This window comes from Miniopterus natalensis, chromosome 13 (assembly GCF_054644295.1).
Source record: "Miniopterus natalensis isolate mMinNat1 chromosome 13, mMinNat1.hap1, whole genome shotgun sequence".
In the NCBI taxonomy this organism is placed as follows: Eukaryota; Metazoa; Chordata; class Mammalia; order Chiroptera; family Miniopteridae; genus Miniopterus; species Miniopterus natalensis.
In genome coordinates this window covers 48867937-48886587 of record NC_142093.1, presented here as the reverse complement: position 1 = coordinate 48886587, position 18651 = coordinate 48867937, and the positions used below count along the sequence as shown (strand labels likewise).

Sequence of the window (18651 nt, the reverse complement as noted above, 5' to 3'; positions counted from 1 at the left end):
CCAGAGATTCAAAAATCCAGAGTCTTTGAGATCTCCTACATAGTCTTTCACATGACTAGTTCTTTCCCTCTTTCATACATATTCGAGTTCTAACCAATCGGAGAACCTTCTACTGATTTTCTAAGAGTATTCCAATTTCCTGGGAACAAAGGTAAGGATTATTAGACATGACTAACAAGAGCTCAGTTTCATTCTTTTTTTTTTAACCCTCACCTGACGATATTTTTTCCATTGATTTTTAGAGAGAGTGGAAGGGAGAGAGGAGGGGGAGAGAGGGACAGAGGGACAAGGGGGGCGGGAGAGAGAGAGAGAGAGAGAGAGAGAGAAATATCGATGTGAGAGACACATCAATACCACACGTGCCCTCACAAGGGCAAAGGATCGAACTGCAACTAAGGTACATCCCCTTGACTGGGAAACGAACACGAGTCCCTTCGGTCTGCTGGCCAATGCTCTAACCACTGAGCCAAACTGGCCAGAACAGCGGCTTCGTTTCTTTAAAAAAAAAAAAAAAACCCTCTCTGCAGCAGACCTGCAGCTAGTGCTGAACACTTAGTAAGTTTATAATGCAAACATTTATTTACCCTGAAAGTACTTGCCACACACCAGACAGGCATACGCGTTGATATGTGAGAGGGAGATGGAACACAGCTTCTCAAAGTCAAAGTCCAGCACACTCCTAAGAGAACCAAAGCAAAACAAAAGCAATTAATAGGGATAGATGTCTAGACAGCACCCGTGAAGCAGCACTGGCTTCTTGTTCCACAGTGTCACACAGCATCCTGCAGAGAATGGTTCAATAACCACATATAAGCCATGGGCGCCTAGAACAGTACCCAGCACATAATGGCGTTCACTAAATATTTAAATTTGCTATTGTCATTGACACTATGTATCCCACTATTTCATCACACCAATTCAAAGTGAGCTACAAAGCTCTTAATGCCTATGCCCACCCTAAAAATGCCTCTGATACTTTAAACTGAAGAACAAAGATTAATAAACATGGCGAGAAGCACAATTTTCTGGGCAGAAAGCGTTAAAAGGGCTAACATTTTGGACTGTGTTGTTCAGCGTGCATTCCAAAGAACCTCCTGCACAGATTCCTTTGCTGCTTTGCTGCTCTCAGCATCCCTGTCCTGCCAACCTGTTAATGGTGTCGAGGTACGGGCAGTGGCGGCTCCTCCGGTCCTCAGAGTCCACACGGCCATTCTTCGCTGAAAGGAAAATCATCACAGGCTGTGAACACTGAAAACCAGTACTCAGGGTCAAATACAAGCAAAACAAAGAAACAAATGGGAAAAACTAATCAGGTGAGCTCCTATACATTTGGCCTGGCAACACCAAAAAAGCCCACTAATGAAACAGGCCTCAAACCGAGGGAATATATTTGAAACACATCTAACCAACAAAGGATTTGTTGGCAGTTACATAGAGAAATCTGGTGAAGCAATAAAAAAACAGACGACCCAATAGGAAATGAGGGATACAGCCCACAAACACATGAAAAGATGCTCAGCCTCATCAACAATCAAGAAAACGTCAATCTCTTCACACGACAATACACCACTTCACACCTACCAGAGGAAAAAGTAAAATCAGAAAATTCCAAACGCTGGCGAACATGAGGAGCATGAGGCTGCTCACACACCGCTGGTGGGAGTGAGAACTGTTCCAACCTCTTGGAATAATACAGCAAGATCAAGGCTGAAAATATCAGACCCTCTGACCCAGCAATCTCTCTTCTCTTTATATATTGCAGAGGAATTTTTGCATACACGTACCAGGAGTACTTTACTAAAAAATATTTATAGCAGCAATATTTGAAAGAGCCCAAACTGGAAGCAACCCAAATGTCTACAACAAATAAAATGGAAGAATCTATTTTGGTATATCAATGGAACACTATGTAGCCATGAACACCTATCTGGATGAACCTCAAAAATATGGCTAGTGCTCTGACTGGTGTGGCTCAGTTAGTTGGGCGTCCTCTCATGCACCAAAAAAGGTTGCCAGTTCGATTCCCAGTCAGGACACACACCCAGGTTGCAGGCTCGATCCCTGGTAGGGGGTGTGCAGGAGGCAAATGTTCCACTCTCACACTGATGTTTCTCTCTCAAAAAAAAAAAAAAAAAAAAAAATCAATAAAAATATTATATATATTGATAGCAAAAATAAAAGGCAAATCAGAACACTATATACAGAATGATTCCATTTATATCAAATCAAAATAAAACACAGTACTGCTTAAGGACATATATACAAGGGAAAACTATAACTAGTAAAAACAGAAGCGATTACCTAAGCAAAGAAGGCAGACAACTGGGAAGGGGCCTATGGGAGCTTCTAAGGTTCTGGTTATGTTCCACTTCTTAAGCTAAACAGTGTTAGGAAACAATTTTCCATGGGGTCTTCTGTTTCTGCACATACTGTGACCAGAGCCACTAAATGCCTTCAAACTATTTTGTCAAAGATGTTTGTATAGTGAACAACCTTGGAAGACAGAGATAGCATCTCTCTACAAAGGGGAAATCCCACAGTCCATTAGAAAACATTTGGGCTCTCTAAACTCAGAGTTCCTCTTCTGCAGGGACACCCACTGGGCCCAATGGATTCCCTTCCAGTTGCACTGTAGGAAGTGACTGGGGAAATTACACCAATGCTACATTCTGGCTACTGTTACTACTGTAATAAATTGTTTGGGGCCTACAGTCCTGTCTTCCTTCGGCATCCATGAAACTGTGACAGGCTAACTTCGAAGTTTGCAAGTTAGTACAGCAATTGTAAAATCCTAGACCCTTCATAATTCTTGATAAGAGGTAGATTTAAGACTGTACAACAACAAAAAAGAGTGTACATTCAGTCCTGGTCAGGTGGCTTAGAGTTGTTATCCCATATACCAACAGGTTGAGGGTTCGATTCCGGGTCAGAGCACATACCTAGGTTTCCAATTCAATCCTCAGTCAGGGCACGTACGGAAGGCAACCTATTGACATCTCTCTCTCTCCCTTCGTCTCTCTCAGAAATCAATAAAAAAAAAAAAAGTGTACATCCACACTCTTCTTTATAATGTACTTCTGCATTACACTGTCCATCTTAGTACCTGTGATCTATTTCATGATAAAAATAAAAGGATGTGAAAAAAAAAGACAGTGACAGCAACTGGGATCTTAATGTCGCAGAGAAAACAATCTCCGTATTACAACTAAGCAAAATATCTAAGAAACAATTTCTGTTCCCAAAAAAGGGGGAAACCTGAGGCTGACAGTATTTAAGAGAAGAAAATTAGAGAACACCTTGAAATTATTAACTAGATTATTCAAAGACTATCATACTTTCTATGAGCAAGGGGCTGTTCCGGACCCTGTGTGGAATGCAAAAATATGTCAAGCACAGGACCCTGAGCAAGAAATGTAATAGTCAATATAAGAATGTAATCATCTAAAGCCCTGGCCAGGTAGCTCAGCTGGTTAGAGCATCAGCCCAATATGCCAAGGTTGCGGGTTCAATCCCCAGTCAGTGCACAAACAAGAGTCAACCAATGAATGCATAAATAAGTGGAACAACAAATCAGTATTTCTTTCTCTCAAATCAATAATTAAAAAAAAAAAAAAAGAGTATAATCATACACAGATAACAAGGACCAGATGCAGAATTATGAAGTCTTGGAGAATGTGGAAGGCCTCCCCCAAACCCTGCCCCTAGCACGTAGCCTAGTAACACCGTTCACCTGCTTCCTCAATAGGGTCCTACTAACTGGGCAGAAAACAAGCATACAGGAACATGTTCAAATCAAGAGTTCCAAGTTCAGAGAAGTAAAAGATGTAATGGAGGTAAACAGGAAAAGTTAAAGTCTCAGAACTGCTGGAAACCTATGTCATGATTGGTAAGATATCAACAAGTTGAGAAGCAGAATGACTGCAGAGAAAAGGGGTGCAGTCACTGGGGGGGGGGGGGAGACACCGGCAGTTGTTAGACTCTCAAAGGCCACGAGTTCCAGGACTATTGCCACCAACTTACAGAGGAGGGGGGCAAACACGGGCAACCCGCTTTCCCAAACGACAGCGGCTCAGTCTCAGAGTCAGGATTAGAATCCAGATCTCTGGGTTTCTACAGCCCGCGAAAACCGGTGTCGGTGCCCAGCGTTCACCCGCTCAAGTCTGAATAGTCTAATTCCGGAAATTACGGCAACACTCCATTCTCAGATGTTTTGTAAAAACTGGATTAGCACGGACACCGGTGAAGTGTGATGCCCCCGGGGAGGAAAGGCTGGGAAGGGGAAGAGGAGAGCCCGAGCCCAGGCCGGCCCCGCGCACCTCGCACCTCCCGCTCCGGTTCGGAGTCTTCGTCCGCCTCGCGCTCCCGCTTCACCCGCACGGCCGGCAGGACGGGCGCCGGGGCCTCGCGCGCGCTCGCCGGCTCGACCTCCCGCTTCACGCGCACCGGGCTGCCCCGGGAGATCGGCGCTTCGGGCTCCCGCTCCCGATCTCGCTCCCGCTTGACGCGACCCGAGCTGACCCGGGACTCGGATTCCCGCTTCCCGCGGGTGGAACTACGCGACTCCCGCTTGGACCGGCCGGACATGGCCACAGCCGGTAGCGTCCCCCTGCGCAGCGGCCACTCCGGAGCGCGCGACAAACGGCCAATCAGGAGCAGCGCTGTTTCCAGCCCAAAGCTCTCTACGAGTCGCCGATGGGGACAAATCAAGCCACAGAAAACTAGGCAGTCCTGCGCCTCCTTGCGGCCTTTTGGCGGCTGCGTGCGCAGGTGAGAACGGTCCGCGGGCCTACTGCCACCATACCCGAAATTTCCAGCTTAAAGAGGCTGGAACTTTTTTACTGGCTGTGGAATTTCTGGATAAAAGAAGCCGTCCTTGAGTTCCAGATTTCTTCAAGATACTTTGCGCCCCGAACCAAAAATTGGGGGGTCGTCTCCACGCTTCGGAGACCGACGCCCCTGCACAGACCTAGGCAACACCCCTCAATCATCCCCACATCATCCCCTGTCTGCAGCAACCCCGAGTCTAATTCCACATTGAGAAGGTTATTCTTATCACACGAAAATGCAAACGTGGAACAGAGGGGACTCACAGTGACGCTAGTAAAGCTGAGGCTTCAGGACCCGTGATTTCACGACTCGGAACTACATTCTTTGTACGGTTCTCCTGCAGTGTGTTGACATACAATAAACCGCATATTTAAGGCGATGCAATTGTCTCGGAACTGCCGGGTGGAGGTACACACGCCGAAACTGAAACTGGACAAGTTTCCTGCTGCCTGTCACTCCCAGAACCAGTAATAAGTAGAGACAAGGGTTGAATCTTTCTGGGCGCTTTATTCAGACGCCCAGCGATCTGAGAAGGTGCGTTATGTACCCTAAAAAGACCCTCTTACGTCTCACTCAAGCCAACCCCTTTTTATAAGGAGACGGAAAGGGTAGCTCAAGGGTTTGGAATTCAGGTGAAAGCAGTTAAGGCGTTTGGAATTCAGGGGAAAAGGTTCATCAGATAAAATCCGCAGTCGGTGAGTTTCGAGCATCCTTTCATCTCCTGACTCGTGATTCTTTATCTGCATCCTGGGCGCCGGCCTTCTCTCCCTGGAGCCCAACTGCTCAGCTACCCTCCGGGTCGCTCGCCGTCCTCCTGCGGCACGAAGGTGGGACTGCTTGCTGGTCTCCTCAAGTCAGGGCATGTCCAGTCATGCTTTCCAGCCATGGGACAATAGCTTTCTACATGCATTTAATCACCAAGCCTATTAACTACGTAACTAAAGCTTAAAAAAAAAAAAAAAAAAATTTAATTTATTGAGTTTCCCATCAAAACCATCACCACGATCAAAATAATGAACCTACCCACCGGCCCCCAAAGCGCCTGCCTTGTCCCCACAGGTTGGCTGGTGTGTTCTGGTTTCACAGACACGACGCCCAGGCCGTGTCCTTTGGAGGCTGCCCCTCTGCCTCCGCGGCGTTTAGTTTGAAATCCCGCCGGGAGGTGTTGCACTCGGTTACTCAGCGGTGCTGCGCTGTGTCCTTCCTCTAATCACGGATTCCTAAGCCGGTCTGTTTTTTTTAAGGAGAACTCGAGTATGGGACAAGCTCAGCCCTGGGTCCTCCCGCTGCGGGCGGCTAAGACTTCGGGCGGGTGGGCGCCGCGGCGGGACGACCGCAGAGGTGGGGCGCGGGGCCGAGGCGGGCGGGGGGCCAGGGCGCTCGCCTCCTCACAACTCTCTTGAGGTAAATGCTCTCGGGTCCCCATTTACAAATGGGGAAACCGAGGCACAGCGGGGTTCAGTAGTCAGCCGAGGTCACGCAGCTGGTGACGGCGTTTCACCGCACGCTATCCCCAGGGCAAGGACCGGAAGGCGCCACACCGAACGCCGAGTGGTGTCACCGGGGCTGAATTGTCTGACGTGTCCCCAGCAAGCCTAAAATCCCGCGCCTCAACGTAGAGTGACAAAGACGAGCTCCGCCGCCACCCGCGCTGGGAACTCCGCGCGCCGTGCCGCTCGGCCCCGCGGTCCCGTCGGGGCGGAAGGTCTGGGTGTGAGGCCGGAAGGCGAGCGAGGGGCGGCGCCGAGCTCTCCGGCGGGAGCGCGGCCGTTGGGGTGGCGGCGGCTCCGCGCCCAGGGCTCCCGATGGAAGCGGCGCCGGATCCAGGGTCGGGTCTTTGCTGCAAGCCTGGCGGGCGGCTGGACATGAGCCACGGCTTCGTGCACCACATCCGGCGGAATCAGCTCGCCCGGTACCGTCCCACCCCGCCGCCCTTCCCCCAGCCCCGGCCCGGCCCGGCCCGGCCGTCCCTGACTCCCGCTCGGCTCCCCTCTCAGGGACGACTACGACAAGAAGGTGAAGCAGGCGGCCAAGGAGAAGGCGAGGAGGCGGCACACGCCCGCGCCGACGAGGCCTCGCAAGCCCGACCTGCAAGTGTACCTGCCGCGACGCCGAGGTGAGGCCGCCCGCCCCGCCTGCCTCCAAGCTCGCGCTCTCTGGGCCCCGGGCCCTCGGCCTCAACGCACTCCCCTTCTCTCTATGGAAAAAACCCCATCACTTATGCCCCAAGGCTCAGTTCATCTCTTCCCTGCTTGGACCTCCACCGCGACGCTCCCCAGTCTCCGCTCAGTGCTTCCTCCTGGAGAACAGGGAGGGCGTATGGCCCCCAGTTAAACATCACTCGTACAGGACATACCTGGGAGCCAGCAAGAAGTGGGCTGCCAGTTTGCCCCATCACACTGTATATTCGTTTTCCCACTATCTAACAGAGAAAAGGCTCCGCACAGCTGTAGGCGACCGGGACATAGTTGTGGAATGAAGCCCAAACCCATCAAAAGGCCTTTTTCCCCAGCTTCCCTGACACCTAGACATCACAGCAGTTAACATATGACTCCAGATTTGTTGGGCGTTACTTGAAGTGCTGTTAGGTCTCCTGTACATTAAGTCATATAGTTATCATAGTACCCCATAAGGCAGGAACTATTATTTATGTTTTGCAATCAGAAAAACAGGCACAGAGAGATTAAGTACCTTGCCCAAAAATCTCAGAGCTAGTAAATGACAGAGCTCGGATTTGAACCCAGGCAGAGCTCTATGCATTTCTCTACGACCTTTCAAACCTATTCACTAGACAAATATACATAGTATACCTACTGTGTGACAGGGCTGTGCTGACCCTGGAGCAGGGATACATTGGTAAATAAAACTGGCACCACATTTCACATACAAGCACACTTTTAAAAAATTGGGGCTTTTATCTCTGTGGTCAGGGCCTCCAGCAGCCTTTCCCTGTTCCCTCTCATTCTGGTTCATCCTTCCAGATGGCTGTACCCACCCAAGCAACCCAGACTGTGAAGAGTCCCGTGAAAGCAGCAGTAGTGGCGGCTCCGAGCCAGAGCCTTCTGGCCATCAGCTCTTCTGCTTAGAATATGAGGCGGACAGCGGAGAGGTCACATCAGTTATCGTGTATCAGGTACGCCCGGTGGAAACAGCTGCAGCCTGAAGGTCCTAGGAAATGGTAGAAATCACTGCCAGCCCCCAAGCCGCTGTTTTCATCAGGGTCAGAGGGAAGTGTCTGCTCCACATGGGAGCATAAACTGCTGGGCAGTGCTCTTGAGCACAATTCCTGTCACACAGTGATCCTCAACCTGCAACAGAAACGGCTCATGGGCCCTCAGTTGAGAATCACTGTTACAGGAGATACCTGGGAAATGACAGGCACTGGCTTGAAGTTATGAGTCAAATGGAGTTCTATAAGAGAGTTGTCTAGGGACAGGGCAGGTCGCCTTTCTGGAAGAGGCCAGGCCCTGAGCTTCCTGACTCTTCCTCCACGTAGGACGATGATCCAGGAAGGGTGAGTGAGGAGGTATCAGCACAGACGCCTCTGGATCCACCCATGCAAGAGGCCCTCAAGTTGCGCATCAAGGAGGAGATTGCAAAGCGCCAGAGCCGAGACTGACCAGGCTGAAGGCATTCCCTCCAGGCTGGAGTCACTGCCCAGGGAGCTCACCCCTTGTTTGGGGGTGCCAGGACTAGTCTGGGCTGATCTTGACACACACACACCCAGAGCTGCTAGAAAAGGGTGTTACAGGGACTGTGCCTGACCACCTCCCTTGTAGCCATCCTTTCTTGTATGTTGGCCCATTTGACCAGCCTAATTTGGAATTTTCGAGAATTTTTGTTTGGCTGGCTTGGTGTTCTAGAAGCAGAGACTCCAGGGAGAGCCAAGGTTTATGAATCCCTATGCCAGCGTGCTGCTTTCTCACTGAGTTCATATGCCCTGGGATACCTGGCCACTGCTACTCCACCCAGCTCCATGAGCCATGTATGTTATTTTATGGTTCCTTCCTACCGTGCTTCTCATGTTCATTCATGTTTCTCTAGATCTTTTTTTCATTTCCAGCTGTTTCTTTGTTCTTTCCTTTCCTTCATCTTTTTGTCTCAAAGTCTGTCAGTTCTGCCCCCGTCCCTTCTAAGTGTAATTGTGCTCCTCCAGCTGCTGAGGACTTTGGAGGTGTGGTGTCCTGGGGGTGGGGGATCTACCTTTCTGACAAGCTCTCCCAGTAATCCTGATACCAACACAGTGAGAGATGTTCATTTTTGAGGCCAACTTGCAAGCATGTCTCCCTCCCCTTCCATGCTTTTTCAAGTTTCTGTCATGCCCCACTGCTTTACACTATCTAGATAAGGAGACTTAGGAAAATAATGCCAAAACTAAATTGCAAGGATTTCTTGCAGCAAAACCTGCCTTGGTTAGGACTATAGAATTATAGCTTTCAACCTCATCCCTAAAGGAGAATTATCAGAACATGCTAAAACTGCCTCTCCAAATGTGATTTAACAGTTTTGAATGTACATACAAAGAGAAATTCAACAGCAATAATTGCCTGTTTGGACTGTAATTGCAAAGAGAAAAAAAGTCCCCAGAGGAAATGAAATGAACCTCTCTCATCTGCTCTTCCCCTACCCCATTCTTTCTCCTTTCCTGCCTCCTAAGAGTATATAATCTCCCAACAGATCTTTAGAATAAAAATCCCAAGAATATCAGTGCTTTCACCCAAGTGGACATTTTTCCTAATACAGGGTTAGGCTACAGGTCTGAGAAAGCTACAAGGCATCCTGCACACTGCAGTTCCAAGCCACTTCGGTTTTCCAGCACATTGATTGACCTAACCTCAGTGACTTGAAATGGGGTTTACATGAGTCCATGAGCGCTGAGACTGCTTGAAACCAAAGTCCGCCTGCCCCAGGGGTTTCTCCATATCAGGGTCTCAAGATCAGTCTGGCTAGTCCATCTCAGCAGCTTTTCTCTTAAAGGACACCTGAGGGCATTATTAAACTACATTCTTAAAATGTAGCTAGCCACAGCTTGCAGTGACAGGAATGCCGGGAAAGTGAGTGAAGTGATAAGTTAGAAGGGCCTGCTTGTGAAGAGACCAGAGTGCTCCTGACCCACAGAGCTGACCCAAGATTAAAGACCTTAAACTTGCCAGTCCTGGGCTCAGTTCTACTTTTATAGGAGAAAGTCTGCCCTTTTTAATTCAGCTGGATTCAAAGTGCCTTTTGACATGTTAACTACCCTCCAGAGCCTCCTGGATCAAGGAGGCTGTGCCATCATCCCAGTTTCCCTGCAGCTCAGAGGACCAGTCATTTTAGTCTTCCAGCTCTTCAACTGATCTTCTGACTTGGACATAGGATTTCACTGGAACTCTTAGACTTCCCAGTCTGGAAATACCTTTGGGGTCCACTTCTCACAGCTGGATGGCCTGCTTCCTGGACTTGTTATAGAATTTAGAAACATGACCAGAAGAGGAGGTTGGGGGCATAGCAACTGAAATTTTAGCCTCCATTCCTCTTTTGGGAGAAGGAAAGCGTGTACCTATTGTCTTTCTCTGTTTGTCATGTAGTCCACACTCAGGTAAGAAACTGATGGGAACTCCTTTGTGTGTAAAATTTTTCTTGAGGCACTTTGGCCTAATCAAGTGCATATAAAGTCTTTTCCATTCAAGAAAGTTTCCTAATTCTTAGCTAATTATGCAATATGATATATAAAGCACTAAGCCTGGTACTTAAATGAGAGATTTTCTTTCAGAACAGAACTGGTAGTGAGGCTGCCATTGCTCCAGGTATGCCTGAAATGCTTCACTGGTGATGGCCCTCTACCAGTAGGCAGCTTCCTAGCACAGGCTCATTGCCACCCATCATCTGGGATCCAAGATGGTACTATCCAGTTTATTCACAAGACTTGCCTCCAGACATCTTTCAACTGTGTTCAAAAATCGGTGCTTTGCCATCAAGGAAAATGTTCAGAGCATTTCCCACAGGCTCTAGGTATGTCCTAAAGGGGACTGTCCTGTGCTGTGTGGTACAGTGGCAACAGTGTTGGACTAGCTGGAGCTTTCTAGCAGGTTGCTTCAAACTGAACATTCACTTGACTAGATACATTCTTGGCTATCTAAAAAAAAGTCTGGTAGCCTAATAGGCATATCTCATGTCCATCCAAAATGAGGTGTTCCTTCACTTACTGAGGGTAAGCCTTGGATTTTAAGGTATTGTGTTTCCTGGGCCAAAGTGGATGATGTTATAAAATAGAAGGAAGCTGGGGTTTGCACGGGGCTTGGGCTATGCAGAAAAACAAACACTAAAGCTTGAGTTCCAGCCAGTTGGCCAGCATGGAAATCTTTGATGAACATAAAGCAAGAAAGGAATGTAAAACTTTTTGTATTGAGTGAGAAAATGGGAGCCTGTGGAGCCTGGCCAGACATTAGAAAGGACCAGCGTGGGCAATAACAAATGCTCCCTATGGGGGAGCCTCTGAAAGAGATTCCATCTCCATAGTCTACCCTAAGGGGCACCACCAACTAGAGATTAGCCTGTAGAGCTGGAAGAAATCCTTTGGTGTAGTGGAAACCCAACATGCTGTGCGTTCAGTGGGATTTGTGGATGGTCAGGTAGTGGATTCCCAGCTGGTTCACAAATGGAAATGAAGCCTTTACTATAGAAAGAGGAATAAGGACATTATTTTCCTACCTCTGAGCCTTTTAGGAGAATCACCGTGGAATGTTGAAAATTATTTGAAACATTTTAAGCTACCTTCTTGAATTCCTGTCCTGTCCCTGAGGAATTAGATGGCAAAGAAGCCTTAGGCACCCACCCCAAATTTCCCCAGTGATTGGAGTGATGCTAGAAGTGAAAACCTGAGTGAATGGCTTCTCTGCCTTTTCAGAGCCACCAAAATGACAGACTGGTTGCACTGGCCATGTTGTGGTGTTAAATGTATAAAAAGCCATATAGTCTTCTGTTTTCTCATTTCAATGTATCTGCTATGTGGATGAATAAAGTGAAGTATGAAAATTATTTTAAAATCCTGGAAGAAAGGTACTTTTCCAAGACTGTATTCTTTTTAACCAATAAACATTATTTTTACAGCACTGTTTTTGCTGAGAGTTGTGAAATCACTTGTGTATGTAAGGGAAGTGAAGATTAAGTGCCTGCTTCTAATGTCATTCAGCAGCACAGAATCAGCACTTGAAATCTCATCTGTTGCTTAGCCTATTTTAAGAACTGCTGTGGTGGGAGCATAACGCGTAGCTTTAGAACTGGAAGGGACTTTTAAAGACTTCTGGTCCTACTTGTCTAATTCATAACTCCCCCCTACCAAGTATCCATGAAGAGCCCTTCTGTCACAGGGAGCTCTATCTTGGGGTAACTTTTTTTTCTTTTTAATCCTCACCTGAGGATGTTTTCCCATTGCTTTTCAGAGAGAGTGGAAAGGAGAGAGAGAAACATCGATGTGAGACACACTGATTGGTTGCCTCCCTCAGGGAGCCTGGGGGCCTGCAACTGAGGTGCATGCCCTTGACCGGAATCAGACCCAGGACCCTTCAGTCCTCAGGCCAATACTCTAACCACTGAGCCAAACCAGCTAGGGTTTGGGGTAACTCTTAAGGACTAATACTGTCATATTAAGCCCAAATCTTCCTCCTTGTCACAGCTCTAGAGCACTTATCTACCCACTTTATGTTAAAACAGCAGTTTAGAACCTGAACAGTCCTCTTAGGCCTTCCCCATGATAAAGGTTGGACAGAAACACAAACCCAGGTCAATAAAATATAGTTAAGTGTTGATTAAGAATGGCAAAGCTACTAATGAGGTAGGAAATGCTGAGCGGTTCATGGCACCATTGGGAAGATGAGAAATAGGGGCCTGTGCAGTGGGAATACACCTGAGCAAGAAGATGGTACCTCTCTGTGAATTAGAAAGAGGCACTCCCCCTTTGTCCTGGGGCACAGAACATGGCCAGCAGAAGGTGGACTGAATTTTACTCCCCACTGGTCCATTCAGCCTGGTGTTCTTATACAATCGCTCTGTACAGCCGTACTTTGCTATTTGTCCTGAGTCCTAATGCCATTTGGAAAAGGGCTCTCCAACAGGTTTCCTCTTTCCACTTTTCCCCCCCCTCCTTTCCATTTTTAACTGCTACTGTGTCCAAAAAGGTTTCTCCTTTGTCAAGCCATTTCTAACTTATCTGCTCCATTTCCCTAAGAGTACCAGCCATTATACCTTTGCCTCACCGATGCCAGCAAAGGTAAACCAGCCTCCTAGCAGCCCATGCTTCCTTCCCATAAATAACCTGTTGGCCCGAGTTGTTTTTCACAAGGGTTCTCAACAGATGCTGGGCTTCCTTTTAGAGTCCCAGGCTCCCTTCCAGTATGTGCAAGGAGGTATATTCTTCCCTTGAGGGAAAGGAACCAAGAGGGCACTGTTGGCCTGTAAGTTTTGGTGAAGTTGGTGGGAAATTTATTCCCACATTCCTGCTTCCTTTTCCCAAATTGCTCTGGGTCTCCCACCTTCCTCTGTTGCCTACCAACACCTGGCCACGTGTGTTTACTTAGAATGGATATCCATTGGTCTCTGCTGCCTTGTTTCAAGTTAAGTGTTGAGCAGTCAGGTAACATGTTTTGGACACTGACTTCTGGACAGTAGTACTCTGTGTGGTTGTACCCTTAAAAATGCATCCGGTGAGCCCGGTTGAGCATCGACCTAGGATCCAGGAGACCTTGGTTTGATTCCCGGTCAGGGCACATGGCTGGGTTGCGGGCTCGATCCCCAGTCGGGGGGAGCGCAGGAGGCAGCCGATCAATGACGACACTCTCATCATTGATGTTTCTATCTCTCTCCCCCTCTCCCTTCCTCTCTCTGAAATCAATAAAGATATATCTTTAAAAAAAAATTAAAAAAAAAATGTTTTCGTTTAAAGTAGCATCCTCCAGAGTTTGCTGAGTCGAGGGAAGCATAAGCCAAATCCAGGGCGCTTTAATTTGATGGGCAGCTAAGGCTTCTCTGCGAACCACCTTGCCTGGGACAGAGGCAGGCACGGGGCGCCGCGTTGAGGGAGGTGACCCAGAACTCTCACTTGTCCGCCCGTCCCTGCAGCGGAATGTGCCCTGCGGCTGAGGTAGGCTTCCTCCAGCCACGTGCACGATGAGGGTCACAGGTGGAACTGGAAGGAGGTGCAGCCCCCAGCTTCCAGCCTCTCGATGCTCCCACGGCAGGAACAGGGGCAACAGGACTATCTTTTCCGCATCTCTGAGGCAGAGCTGGACTGGAGTCCCTACACCTCTGCGCTCACGCCCAGGCTCCCGAAGCTGGGGCGCCACCCCCGTTCCACCGGGACTCAGCACGGGGCCTCGGGAGTTGTAGTCCTGAGAGCAGCGCGAGCCCCAGGGCCCCGGCGTCGCGGACTCCAGGTCCCGGCGGGCAGCGCGGCGCGGCCTGGGGCGAGGGCGTGGCCGACGGCCCTTTAAACCTGCAGGGCCGCTCAGAGGGCCGCAGCCGGGGACGGCGCCACGCGGGGCTGGATAGTGCGCCGCAGTCGCAGGGCGCTCCGGGAGGTGCGTACCGGGCCCCTTACTTCCCAGGACCCTCCAGGGACCACCGAAGGAGGCTCGTGCCCCGGGCCCGGGGGCTCGCGGGACGCGGGCTCCAGACGCCCACGCGGGCGGGGGCCGGGCTGAGCTTCCCGCTTGAACCCCCCCTTCCCCTGGGCGCGTTGGTCGCGTGGTTGCCTGCATGTGGCCGCCCTTCCACGGGCCGGGACCCACTCCGGGCTTTCTTTGGCTTGGCCCCTTGACCGACCTAACTGTAGCATGGCTCCCAGCCCCGCTCCCTCAGGCGAAAGAGATTGATTCCCTGTCCAGATGTTATGGCGCCGCCTAAACCTCTGAGCAAGCCGGTGGCATTTGGGTGGGACGCGGAGGCCCCCGGTGGGTGCCAGAGGGTGGCCACGTTCTGGCGTGGGCTGAGCCCAAAGTATGGGCACTCCGAGCCCTGGCGGGAGCTCCGAATCAGGTGATGACTGCCTTCCTTCCCCTGCCCCTGGCTTTAACCACTTACTGGACCCTGGACTTTGACCCGTCTCTTTCCACCAGGCCGGGGCAGTTGATGGTTTTGGAGAAGTATCTTAAGGTAGCTGGGCCTGCCCCCTCTCCCTCATCTACCTCTTGCCATCCCTCCCACACCACTACCACCCTGGCTCCCCTCCCTCATGACCGCCTGGATCCTCCTTCCTGTCAGCTTATCAGCATTCTCCATCACTGGCCTATGGACTGTGTGAGTAAAGAGGAGGGGGGAAGACACCTAGGAGAGAACCAGGCTGAGGGACAGGGTCCAGCCAGGACCCAACAGGAGCTTGATGGCACACACAAAGTCCCTTGTCCTGTTGCAGGCCCCATGGCAATAGCCTCTGTCACTCTGGCTGGCACACTCTGGCTGTGTGCCTGGGCACACAGTCCCTTAGGACAAGCTGGCACCACTGCTATCGAGCAAGGTGGCCCTGCTGCCATACTTCCAGCCATGGCAACTTCCAGAGGTCCTCTAGTTTGTAGCCATTGCTGTGGGTTCTGGTGTGGCGTCAGGCCTCAGGGCCACCCCAGCTTGAGACCCTAGCAGGGACAATGAGGCTGAATGGGGCCAGAATGAAGGGAGAAGAGAATAGTCAGTGGGGGAAGGCTGGGCTGGGCTGGGAGGGTCATGAGGTGACAGCTCTGTTCCCACAGGTATGCCATGGCCGTGATGAACCGCCACGTGTGCCCTGTGGAGAACTGGTATGGCGCACTCTGCAGACAGCTTCACTCTAAAGCTCCCTTCATCTCTGTTCCCTCTTGGGCCGGGGCTGCTGCGAGCCAGACGGAGACCCTGGGCCTCACTGCTCTTCTCTGACATTGGCGCACCTGCCCCTCCCCAGGCATGGCTTTGTGCCCACTTACCTGCTTTCCACCATCCCTTCGCCCCTTTGGCTTCTGTCTCAGGAGGGCCTTGGGAAGTGGTCTCTCCTGCCCCTGTAAGGGAGGTCTGGGAAGGTGGTCTCTGAGAGGCCTGAAGTATAGGCCAAGGGGTTAGGGGAACCCCTTTCCCTCAATCTACTCTGTCCTGCCCTCCAGGTCCTACAACGAGTCCTGCTCTCCTGACCCCACTGAGCAAGGGGGTCCCAAGAGTTGCTGCACCTTGGATGATGTCCCCCTCATTAGGTAAGGCTTGGAAACTGGGCAGATCAAGGAGACCCAAGGCCCTCAAGCAAAGGCCTATCCCAAAGGATCTCACAGGAATGATAATATTAAGAGCACTTAATAACAGTACTACTTGCCAATTACTATGTGCCAGGCACTGTGCTGAACACTTTACATTCATAATGTCATTTAATTCTCCCAGCGTTGAGGCAGCTATTGTTTTCACTATTTTATAGGTAAGGAAACTGAAACTGAGTTATGTCATCCATTTAGGTCACACAGCTAGGTAGTGGAGATACCTAAAGTTCAAGCCCCCTGATTGCCCACCCAAGTTCTGGCTCAGGGAAAGCCAGACCAGCTACAGGCCTTGACAGTCTTGAGGAGTCCAAGGAGTCTCAGGGTCTGCTGAGCAATCCTGGGCATTCCCTAACCTGTCACACACATGAGCTCTCCTTTTTTTTTGTAGGGGAGGGGGTACCAGATGGGACCAGTTGTTTGTGACACTGGTCCTTCTCATAAATCGGTGGCTAAAATTGGGCACAGATAAAGCAAGAGAAGGCAAGTGGGCCAGAATGGGGGCCCTCTGGTGCTCCTGCCCTTCTCACTTTGTCCTTGCCCCCCTCCCCTCAGCAAGTGCGGCACATATCCCCCAGAGAGTTGCCTCTTCAGCCTCATTGGCAACGTGGGTGCTTTCATGGGTGAGTTGTGCCCTTAGTCCCCCTTGCCAGCCCAGTCCAGCCCACCCCCACCCCACCCCCAAGTAAGCCTTTGTTCAACACAGCCTACCCAACCAAGGGCTAAAGCAAGAGGGACCACTTCTCTCCCTGTTCCTTGAAGGCCAGAGGCTGACTCCCACACAGCCACCCTGCTGGGTGGAGCCTGAGGAAACCCAGTTCACCACCCACCCATCTATTCCCTTTTGGCCCTCAGAGTGTCTGGAGGGGTGAGAGCTAGTGGGTTCCTGGGCAGGGCTGGGCCAGAGCAAGGCACTAATGCTGGCTCCACCCATGCTTTTCTTCCCCAGTGGCCCTGCTCTGCCTCCTGCTCTACGGGCAGCTCCTGGAGCAGAGTCGGCATTCCTGGATTAACACCACAACACTCATCACAGGCTGCACCAATGCTGCAGGTCTCATGGTGGTTGGAAACTTTCAGGTATACCCACATACTCACCTCTTGAACTTCCCCTAAAAGGGCATGGCTGTCTGCAGGGACCCTCAGTCACCTGAGGGTTGACCCAAGCTTCAGGGGCAGCCCCTCAAGGTTGGGGGTGGGGAAGGAGGGCCTGGAAGAGAACCGGGGAAAAGAAAAGGGAGGAAGAAGGACAAAGAGGTGTGAAGTGGGGGGAATAAGCAGGGCTGCTTCACTGATCAGCACCTCTCTGAGCCCAGGTGGATCATGCTAAGTCTCTGCATTACATCGGAGCTGGTGTGGCCTTCCCTGCCGGGTTGCTGTTTGTCTGCCTGCACTGTGTTCTTTCCTACCATGGGGCCACCGCGCCCCAGGACCTGGCTATGGCCTACCTGCGGATTGTGCTGGCAGCCATCGCCTTTGTCGTCCTGATCCTCAGTATCCTTCCAGGATAGGGCAGCCAGGAACTCCTCTAGTCCAGCCCTTCTCTCACCCAAGATGAGGGAGATTGGCACATTTTCCAGATAACAGTGCACAATGTGGTCTCCCATTCCCTCCTCATTATATATCCCGGAAGGCAGGTGTGTCTCCAGTCTCCCACACATCCTACTGAACATTTCCTTAGCCCCATTCCAGGTGGTGTCTTCTTCATCCATGAGAGTTCTCAGCTGCAGCACGGGGCAGCCCTGTGTGAGTGGGTGTTTGTCATCGACATCCTCATTTTCTACGGCACCTTCTGCTACGAGTTTGGGGCAGTCTCCTCAGAGACACTGGTGGCTGCACTGCAGCCTGCTGGCCGGGCCTGCAAGTCCTCCGGGAGCAGTAGCACCTCCACTCACCTCAACTGTGCCCCTGAGAGCATTGCCATGATCTGAGGTCTGGGGAGGGTAGCTGGCCCAGCCTCCACTACTCCCCACCCCATGTCTTCTTTGATTTATTTTGTACCAAAAACAATTTTGAGAAAGTATTCTGTTGGGATATAGGATTCCTTGCTCCTGGAGGAACGGCCATCCCAAATCCACCTGTGCCATAGAGGAGCGGGCCCTGGCAGCTCCCTGAGCTGTGCATGACCCACTCCCCACTCTACAGTGTTGTTTCTGTTTCAAGGTCACATATCCTCAGTCACCCAGCCAACCCTTCAGGTGCCTTTATTCCCCAGTGCTAAGGCCAGACCACTGGGGTTTCCTGCTGCAGGAATTGGGGGCTGGGAACAGCAAGAGGGATAGAAATGGTGGCGGCGGGGGGTGGGGAGGGTGAACATGCCTTAGTCTGTGGAAAGGCCCACTTTTGGGCCCACTGAATTGCACTAGCATTCTTCACTCTGCCCCTTACTTTCTTTAGGGCAAATAACACAGCAGAACCATGTGGGTATTTTAGTACATTTTTTATATATATCTATTAAAAGAATTCTAATTTGCATGTTTGTAGTCTGTTTTAGAGAGTCAGAGGGCCTGATTCAGGTCAACTTCCGTAAGCAAAGAATGCCCCTTGGGAGAGTCCTCAGTGCCCAGTGCTCTCTGAGACCAGG

General features: G+C 50.6%; 3 protein-coding genes across 3 annotated transcripts in view; 2 read left to right on the top strand and 1 right to left on the bottom strand.

The window, feature by feature from the left end:
• USP39 (ubiquitin specific peptidase 39) overlaps positions 1 to 4803 on the bottom strand; it is a 28735-nt gene extending 23932 nt beyond the window's left edge. The window contains exons 1-3 of the mRNA XM_087823670.1: positions 4317 to 4803; positions 1148 to 1217; positions 585 to 679 (exon numbers count right to left, since the gene is read on the bottom strand). Of these exons, the coding sequence (XP_087679796.1) occupies positions 585 to 679; positions 1148 to 1217; positions 4317 to 4584 (433 nt within the window). The 5' untranslated portion in view covers positions 4585 to 4803. The remainder of the gene's footprint in view (positions 1 to 584; positions 680 to 1147; positions 1218 to 4316) is intronic.
• Positions 4804 to 6625: 1822 nt separating this feature from the next.
• On the top strand, positions 6626 to 11918 carry C13H2orf68 (chromosome 13 C2orf68 homolog). The gene is made up of 4 exons (XM_087823669.1): positions 6626 to 6739; positions 6825 to 6943; positions 7809 to 7960; positions 8324 to 11918. The coding sequence occupies exons 1-4, from the start codon at positions 6633 to 6635 to the stop codon at positions 8444 to 8446; spliced, it is 501 nt and encodes a 166-aa protein (XP_087679795.1). The 5' UTR covers positions 6626 to 6632; the 3' UTR covers positions 8447 to 11918.
• Positions 11919 to 14782: 2864 nt separating this feature from the next.
• On the top strand, positions 14783 to 18542 carry TMEM150A (transmembrane protein 150A). Its single transcript, XM_016201796.2, has 7 exons — positions 14783 to 15099; positions 15546 to 15593; positions 15930 to 16016; positions 16626 to 16693; positions 17020 to 17147; positions 17384 to 17561; positions 17760 to 18542. The coding sequence occupies exons 1-7, from the start codon at positions 15035 to 15037 to the stop codon at positions 17996 to 17998; spliced, it is 813 nt and encodes a 270-aa protein (XP_016057282.1). The 5' UTR covers positions 14783 to 15034; the 3' UTR covers positions 17999 to 18542.
• Positions 18543 to 18651: the final 109 nt, after the last annotated feature.

Coding starts and splice junctions, on each gene's coding strand:
- C13H2orf68 (XM_087823669.1), top strand. CDS start 6,633: ATGGAAGCGGCGCCGGATCCAGGGTCGGGTCTTTGCTGCAAGCCTGGC. Junction 6,740..6,824: donor CGGCGGAATCAGCTCGCCCG/GTACCGTCCCAC, acceptor CTCCCCTCTCAG/GGACGACTACGACAAGAAGG. Junction 6,944..7,808: donor GTACCTGCCGCGACGCCGAG/GTGAGGCCGCCC, acceptor TCATCCTTCCAG/ATGGCTGTACCCACCCAAGC.
- TMEM150A (XM_016201796.2), top strand. CDS start 15,035: ATGACCGCCTGGATCCTCCTTCCTGTCAGCTTATCAGCATTCTCCATC. Junction 16,017..16,625: donor GATGATGTCCCCCTCATTAG/GTAAGGCTTGGA, acceptor CCCTCCCCTCAG/CAAGTGCGGCACATATCCCC. Junction 17,562..17,759: donor CTTTGTCGTCCTGATCCTCA/GTATCCTTCCAG, acceptor GCCCCATTCCAG/GTGGTGTCTTCTTCATCCAT.